At 39.8% G+C, this 9,088-nt stretch overlaps 1 protein-coding gene across 8 annotated transcripts in view; it reads left to right on the plus strand.

The window, feature by feature from the left end:
• TLR1 (toll like receptor 1) overlaps positions 1-8,602 on the plus strand; it is a 41,461-nt gene extending 32,859 nt beyond the window's left edge. For all 8 annotated transcript variants that reach the window (XM_024117856.3, XM_024117853.3, XM_055086099.1 and 5 more), the window contains one exon: positions 5,963-8,602. In XM_024117856.3, coding sequence (XP_023973624.1) covers positions 6,030-8,417 — 2,388 coding nt within the window. In that variant the 5' untranslated portion in view covers positions 5,963-6,029 and the 3' untranslated portion in view covers positions 8,418-8,602. The remainder of the gene's footprint in view (positions 1-5,962) is intronic.
• The last annotated feature ends 486 nt before the right edge of the window (positions 8,603-9,088 follow it).

Raw genomic sequence — 9,088 nt, forward strand, 5'->3', positions numbered from 1 at the left:
TGACCTTGCCTGTCAGAGTAAAAAATCTCTGGATGCCTGATCTAGGGGCCCCAGGGGCAGGACAGCTCCTTGTTTTAAGTCAGTATGGGCTGGAATCCTCGAATAGCCATCATCTTGGTGTGGAACCATTGTAACTGCTTCCGTAGCCTTTCTGTGAATCTCCTTGATAATGAAGCACTTTTTGTAACAGCATCAGAGTACAAAAAATATCTATAAATGACAAAAGACTTAAAAGGTATGGTTAAACATCTGATTACAGTGTAATCGATAAAGAAACTTGATTACAATAACCAGAATTATGAATGATTACATTTAACTTAACATACCAAATAATCCTAGTTAAATATTTCTCTTTAAGATACCTCAGGGGCCCTCTAAAGTTAGCTGGAAATCAAAAGAAACTTAATTAAAATTTGACATTTGGGAAGTTTGTTGAAAAGTTTTAAAACACTTGGTCAAATAAGATCATAGGTCACTGTGAGACAATACTTATTCCTTAACTAAAGTTACAAAAGATCTCAAAAACAAATACAGATCACTTAAAGGCAAAGACACTCATACTATCTGTTATTAAAAGCAGCATTTCAAGAAAACTCTGGAGGGAGAAACCAAATCCAGACTTGTCCCAGCCCACTCCCAACAAAATCCATTTACCCAACTAAATGTAATCCAATCTTAGAAAAGCCTGATCATGTATAACTCTTTTCAGTATTTTTCATTCTTCACAGCTTTTTTACTAAAAACACTTTTCTTAAAAGTTTTTTCACATTGAGTTACTTTTCTTGTTGACACATTTGTAAAAGATAGAATAAGGTCTTATTTGACCTCTAATAAACCTAGGTACAGGACTCCCCTGGTGCAGTGGTTAAGAATCCGCCTGCCAGTGCAGGGGACATGGGTTCGAGTGCAGGGGACATGGGTTCGAGCCCAGGTCCGGAAAACTCCACATGCCACGGAGCAACTAAGCCAGTGCACCACAACTACTGAGCCTGCGCTCTAGAGCCCACAAGCCACAACTACCGAGCCCGCATGCCACAACTACTGAAGCCCGTGCACCTAGAGCCCATGCTCTGCAACAAGAGAAGCCACCGCAATGAGAAACCCACACACCGCAAGGAAGAGTAGCCTCCGCTCGCCGTAACTAGAAAAAGCCCGTGTGCAGCAACGAAGACCCAATGCAGCCATAAGTAAATAAATAAATAAATAAATAAATAAATAAATGTATGGGAAAAAAAGATTAAAAAAAAAACCTAGTTACAACAGAAGTATTATACTTAACATTGATGACTCTTACATGTCTATATTAATCAAACCAACAAGCTTAAGCCACCTTCAATACCAGATATCAGTTTAGTAGTGAATATTATCCAGATAACATGAACCTGAAATTCATTCTGGCCAGATTATTTTCTATTTCTGAGTATTTATATAAGCACTTAATTTTTTAAAAATCCTATTAAGTAGAGCTCTTTAACAAATTCATTTTTCACAATATCATACACCTACAACACACATATAGATACATATGAACACACAAACAAACACAGAGGCCTTATAGTACCCATTTCAAAATTCCAGCCCTCAGTCAGGTATAACATAAAAGCCATCAGTTACAAGGGGCTGGATTCAAACTGGGCTTCTAGCAGATGGAACAAACCCTTTTTACTAGTGTTTACAGAAAAGGCACTTAAGATTTCTATTTATCCTTGACAAGTCAAGTTCTAAATTACCCTCTTTTTAAAAATTTCCATTTAAAAAGATGTCAGAGATTAGGGTTCCTGAGAAGACCAGATAGGACATTTGCATCTCAAAGGTACAGGCAAGTTCCTCCTAGGATGACTTTGTTTCCCCTTTGTTTAATTACTTTCAAGCCTCTTAAAATAAATAGGGAAGGCTTTGGGAGTGGCAAAAGGTTTGGTGGGTTTTGGATTATTTTTGGAACCACACCTCTGGTCCTGTAAAGACTACATTTGTAAAACAAGGACAGTTTTGTTTTCCTTTTCAAAGAATTGGGTGGTTACCTCAATGATACTGAAGGACTGACATACCCATTCACCTATGTTGTAAAGTTTTACTTTTCCTCATTTAGCTTAGGAGAGAAGGCCTCTTCCAAAATTCCTATCAGGGTCTGAATATCAGCTATGGTCAGTGGCCTCCTATTTTGTTAATCTACTTACAAACATTTTTGAAGATCTTCCTTAGGTTTAAGAAATCTGTATCTTATATTTAGACACTGTATAACCCTTTTTACTTAATAATCACTGGCTGGATATCTTTGGCCAAGCCCGGAACCTCGATATTGCACATTCCAGGGTCTACTAAGGCTTCTATTTTAGCTTCAGATTTTATCTGTTCCTTTTTGCTTTCTGTTAGAACCATTTGGTGATGAGGGTGGTTCCCTTGCCCCTCGAGAAAGAGTGGCCCCTAACTTAGTTAACAGATCTTTTCCCATTAAAGGGATGGGACAGTCAGGCATAAACAGAAAGGAATGTAAAAAGAGTTGGCCATTGAGCTCCTCGGGTGTAATAACGATGGTTTCATAAACTGAGTGCTTCAAATAATGACTATAAATGAAAGGGCAAAATGGAGGTTGAGCAAATAGAAGATATTTGAGTCAACTAAGCTAGATAGAAAACTGAAGCCATGCTTTCATTAAATGCTTGAAGACAGGCAGTTTTGATACTGACCAGGGTTCTTGGCCTTCCCCAATAAATAGAAATTGACTAGAGGCCAGACAGGAAATTCAGGCAAGGCTTTATTGGGGCCCCTGCCGCGCAGCAGAGGGGAGCAAGAACAAGTAACAGTTTCCCTTGCTTGCTGGCCCCAGGTGGGGTGGGGTGGGTGGCCGAGCTGGTTCCTTATATGGGATGAGGTTAGGGGTGTGTCCAGGGGGTCGCTGGAGGCGTGGCTTGGTGCTTTGCCCGCCCCTTTGTGGTGCTGTGTGCAGGGGGCATGCGCAGTACCCTGCCTTTGCTCCCGACACCCTGTTTTTGCTCCAGGCTCTTTAGAAGCGGCAGCTGGACTTTTTGGTCTTTTTGTGTCTTTTGTCCAGAATTTGCCCCAACTGCACATGCACGCAGTTATTTTTAGTCCCTTATAGTTGTTTTTTGTTGTTGTTGTTGCTTGAGGAGTCATTTGTCCAGATGCAAGCACTGCAGCACTGCCACGAAGGGTCACAGGTCCCAGCCTATCTCAGTTTTATAAATTTAAATTTGTTGTGATGGTTGCCGTTGTTAAGGAAACAAAGACAGCTTTCATCTTGCTTGTGATGGGTTCACTGTGTGCTAAGCGCTCACGTCTGTGTGTGGGATCCTGTCTCTGCCCCTTGTCTCTGCAGTCACAGGCTGTGCACCATACCTGACGGTGCTGACCACTGCTTCCTTGAACTCTGGAGTTTGGCCAGAAAGTTAAAAGACCCCCAGATTTGGATTCAGGTTTAGGAATAAGTAGGGAAACCCACTCGAGCCATAAGCCCAAACCACTTTTACTTCAATATAGCTTATACAGGATGGTTCTGTTCTGAGATACTAGGCACTGGCCCAGGCAGTAATTGAGTATTATTTTTATTCTCATTGAAATATTTCTCCTTGTATGAGTAGCTCTTTCAGGAAGCTAGGGAGGAAGACTTGGGACATGTCTGGGTCTTTCAGCCAAATACAAACAATGACATAAAAATACCACCCTTACTTTTTTTTAAAAATTAATTTTATTTTATTTATTTTTGGCTGTGTTGGGTCTTCGTTGCTGCGCGTGGGCTTTCTCTAGTTGTGGCAAGCGGGGGCTACTCTTTGTTGCGGTGCGCGGGCTTCTCATTGCGGTGGCTTCTCTTGTTGCGGAGCACGGGCTCTAGGTGTGCGGGCTTCAGTAGTTGTGGCACGAGGGCTCAGTAGTTGTGGTGCACGGGCTTAGTTGCTCCTTGGCCTGTGTGATCTTCCCGGACAAGGGCTCGTAACTCTGTCCCCTACATTGGCAGGAGGATTCTTTTATTTATGGAATTTTTGAATTTTATTTTATTTATTTTTTATATAGCAGGTTCTTACTAGTTATCTATTTTATACATATTAGTGTATATATGTCAATCCCAATCTCCCACTTCATCCCACCACCACCACCCCTCCCCCCACCACTTTTGGTTGCAATGGTGAATGGCCTTGTTTCCTTAATTTCTCTTTTTGATCCTTCATTGTTAGTATATAGGAATGCAAGAGATTTCTGTGCATTAATTTTGTGTCCTGCAACTTTTACCAAATTCATTGATTAGCTCTAGTAGTTTTCTGGTGGCATCTTTAGGATTCTCTATGTATAGTATCATGTCATCTGCAAACAGTGACAGTTTTACTTCTTCTTTTCCAGTTTGTATTCCTTTTATTTATTTTTCTTCTCTGATTGCCGTGGCTAGGACTTCCAAAACTATGTTGAATAAGAGTGGCGAGAGTGGACATCCTTGTCTTTTGAATAAGACCAAAGTTAGGCACCAAACTGTGTGTAGGTAACAAAAGGTAATGCAAAAAGAATCCTAATTCAGCCACACAGGGATGGGACTCTCAAAAAAGCCATGGGGAGGTACGTATCAAACGTAGAAAGTACACCAGCTGTGAGTCCTAGCGTGAGCTCTAAAGGATCTTGGGGAGGTTGGGGTCAGAGGACTCACCTTGAATGTGTAAACCCATCTGTATTAGTTTCCTAGGACTCACCTTGAATGTGTAAACCCATCTGTATTAGTTTCCTGTGGCTGTTGTAACCAGTTACCATAAACTTGGTGGCTTAAAACAACGGAAGCTTCTTCTCTCATAGATGTGGAGGCCAGAAGTCTAAATTCAGGGCATCAGCAGGGCTGCACTCTCTCCAGAGCCTCTCCGGCTTCTGGTGGCTCTCTGGTTATTGGCATTCCTTGCGTTGTGGGTGTATCATTCCACTCTCTGCCTTCATATGGCCATCTTCATATCTTCATATGGCCTTCTTCTCCATGTCTTTGTTGTCTCTGTCAAATATTCCTCTGCCTTTCTCTTTTTTATAATTTTTTATGCTTAAAAAATTCTAATTATTATTTTTAACTGAAATGTAGTTGATGTACTGCATAATGATTTGACATTTGAATACATTATGGAATGATCACCACGATATGTCTAGTAACCATCTGTCCCCATACAGAGTTATTGCAATATTATTGACCATATTCCTTATGCTGTATATTACATCCCTGTAACTTATTTATTATATAACTGGTGGTTTGTACCTCTTAATCCCCTTCACCTATTGCTCCCACCCTCCATCCGCCTCCCCACTGGCACACATTTATTCTCTGTATCTATGAATCTGTTTTCATTTTGTTCATTTTGTTTTTTAGATTCCACATATAAGTGAGATCATGTGGTTTTTGTCTTTCTCTGTCTGACTTATTCCACTTAGCGTAATACCTTCTAGATCTATCCATGTTGTTGCAAATGGCAAGATTTCTTTTTTTTTTAGTGGCTGAGTAATATTCCATTGTATACGTATACCATATCTTTATCTTTTGTCTATTGATGAACACTTAGGTTGCTTCCGTTTCTTGGCTATTGTAAATAATGCTCCCTCTTTCTCTTATGAGGATAATTGTCATTGGATTTAGAGACCACCTAGATAATCCAGGATGATCTTCTCAAGATTCTTAACTTAATTATCTCTACAAATACTCTTTTTCTAAATTAGATAATATGCAGTTAGGAGATTAGGACATGGTTAGGAGGCAGACATATCTCTTTGGGGGGGAGGGTCACCATTCAACCCATTACATATCCATATTAAAAGTTATTTGATTAGAGATAGTATAATTGTTTATAAATATGTACATTTTCCTGGTTTCAGGTTGTGTGACTCCAAATAATGTAGCCATCATTTAATGAGTCTCTAGTAAAAAATGTTTAATGTCAGCCATGCCTAATTTAATACAATCAATTAATGTTGATTTTTTTCCCCCTAGGATCTGTATCTGTATCAAGATGCTCTGAAGAATAGCAACTACCCTTAGGATTGTCTACTGTTACAAAATGACTAAAATGAATTCTAGCATCTTCCATTTTGCCGTCATCTTCATATTAATACTTGAGATCAGAACCCAGTTATCTGATGAAAGTGAATTTTTAGTTGACAGATCAAAAACGGGTCTTACCCATGTTCCCAAAGACCTATCCCTGAACACGACAATCTTAGATATATCACAAAACTACATTTCTGAACTTCAGACTTCTGACATCATATCACTATCAAAGCTGAAGATTTTGATAATTTCTCATAATAGAATTCAGTATCTTGACATGAGTGTTTTCAAATTTAACCAGGAACTGGAATACTTGGATTTGTCCCACAACAAGCTGGAGAAGATTTCTTGCCACCCTATTCTGAACCTCAAGCACTTAGACCTCTCATTTAATGCATTTGATACTCTGCCCATATGCCAAGAGCTTGGCAACATGTCTCAACTAGAATTTCTGGGGTTGAGTGCCACACAGTTACAAAAATCCAGCATGCTGCCGATTGCTTATTTGCACATCAGTAAAGTTTTACTGGTCTTAGGAGACACTTATGGGGAAAAAGAAGACCCCGAGAGCCTTCGAGACCTTAACACCCAGAGTCTGCACATTGTTTTCCCCACAAGAAATGAATTCCATTTTATTTTGGATGTGTCAGTCAGCACTGCCATAAGTCTGGAACTGTCTAATATCAAATGTGTGCTAGATGATAATGGGTGTTCTTTCCAAAATGTTCTGTCAAAACTTCAAAAGAATTCAAGGTTATCAAATCTTACTTTAAACAACATTGAAACAACTTGGAATTCCTTCATCATGATCCTCCAGTTGGTTTGGCATACAAACATCAAGTATTTCTCAATTTCAAATGTGAAACTACATGGTCGCGTTGACTTCAGAGATTTTGATTATTCTGGCACTTCACTGAAGGCCTTGTCTATACACCAAGTTGCCAATGATGTGTTCAGTCTTCCACAAGGTTATATCTATAAAATCCTTTCAAATATGAACATCCAGCATCTCACAGTGTCTGCTGCACACATGGTCCACATGGTCTGCCCATCCCAAATTAGCCCACTTCTGTATTTGAATTTTTCCAACAATCTCTTAACAGACACGGTTTTTGAAAACTGTGCAAACTTGACTAATTTGAAGACACTCAGTTTACAAATGAATCAGTTAAAAGAACTTGCAAATATAGTTCATATGACCAAGGAGATGAAGTCTCTACAACAATTGGATGTTAGCCGGAATTCCCTAAAGTATGATGAAAGTGAAGGAAATTGCCCTTGGACCAGAGGTTTATTAAGTTTAAATATGTCTTCAAATATACTTACTGACTCTGTTTTCAGATGTTTACCTCCCAGGGTCAAGGTTCTTGATCTCCACAATAACAGAATAAGGAGCATCCCTAAAGATGTCACCAGTCTAGAAACTTTGCAAGAACTCAATGTTGCTTCCAATTCTTTAGCCCACCTTCCTGGATGTGGTACCTTTAGCAGCCTTTCCATACTGATCATTGACTATAATTCAGTCTCCAACCCATCAGCTGATTTCTTCCAGAGCTGCCAGAAGATTAGGTCCCTAAAAGCAGGGAACAATCCATTCCAATGTACATGTGAGTTAAGAGACTTTATCCAAAGTGTAGGCCAAGTATCAAGTGAAGTGGTAGAGGATTGGCCTGATTCTTATAAGTGTGATTATCCAGAAAGCTATAAGGGAACCCCACTAAAGGACTTCCGTGTATCTCAATTATCCTGCAACACAGCTCTGCTGATTGTCACCATTGGGGTCCCTGGGCTAGTGTTGGCTGTTACCGTGACTGTCCTCTGTATCTACTTGGATCTGCCCTGGTATCTCAGGATGGTGCTTCAGTGGACCCAGACCCGGCGCAGGGCTAGGAATGTACCCTTAGGAGAACTCCAAAGAGCTCTCCAGTTCCATGCTTTTATTTCATATAGTGGGCATGATTCTGCCTGGGTGAAGAATGAATTAATACCAAACCTGGAAAAAGAAGATATAAGAATTTGTCTCCATGAGAGAAACTTTGTTCCTGGCAAGAGCATCGTGGAAAATATCATAAACTGCATTGAGAAAAGTTACAAGTCCATCTTTGTTTTGTCTCCCAACTTTGTTCATAGTGAGTGGTGCCATTATGAACTGTACTTTGCCCATCACAATCTCTTCAATGAAGAAACTAATAACTTAATCCTGATCTTGCTGGATCCCATTCCAAAGTATTCCATTCCTAGCAGCTATCACAAGCTCAAAGCTCTCATGGCACAGAGAACTTATTTGGAATGGCCCAAGGAGAAGAGCAAACATGGACTTTTTTGGGCTAATCTAAGAGCATCCATTAATATTAAACTGATGGACAAAGCAAAAGAAATAAGTCACACACAAATCTAAAAATATTCCTCTGCTGCATTCGGAAAAAATGTTGCTGCTTTTGGAAGCTCCAGCAATGACTTTATTTTGCATCAATATGGATATAAACATGATTATGAATTTAGGATGTAGATAAAAATGTATATGTCCTTTCAGGCCCCAGTTCCCCATGTATATGTGGTAATAAATTTGATGAAATGTTATAATTTCTATTTAAACAGTTAATTTCTACCACATGAGCGATTCACCTATTTCTTTTCTTTTTGTATTTTTGAATTTTATTTTATTTTTTTATACAGCAGGTTCTTATTAGTTACCTATTTTTTTTTAAACATCTTTATTGGGATATAATTGCTTTACAACAAAGTGAATCAGTTATAAAGCCCATATTTTCTTCATTCCTTTCCTTGTCTCCTCTTTATGTCTGCTTGTGCTTTGTACATGGGGGTGCAGCAGATGAGCCCTGATGCTGGCTTGCTCCCAACTTTGTGCTCACACCTTAGCGTCCCTGTGCTCCTGCTTCACCTCCAGGCGTGGAGTGGTGGGTAGATGCCCATGCTGCCAATTGGAACCTGGAGGGAAGGGTGGCTGGTGGCTCTGGAGCTTTTGGTTGCCCATCCAGCAGCACTGCATTGTCAGGATCCTGTTGAAGACATGGATGTGGCCCCAAATCCTAGGTGCTCCAGCAGATT

This window comes from Physeter macrocephalus, chromosome 7 (assembly GCF_002837175.3).
Source record: "Physeter macrocephalus isolate SW-GA chromosome 7, ASM283717v5, whole genome shotgun sequence".
NCBI lineage: Eukaryota > Metazoa > Chordata > Mammalia > Artiodactyla > Physeteridae > Physeter > Physeter macrocephalus.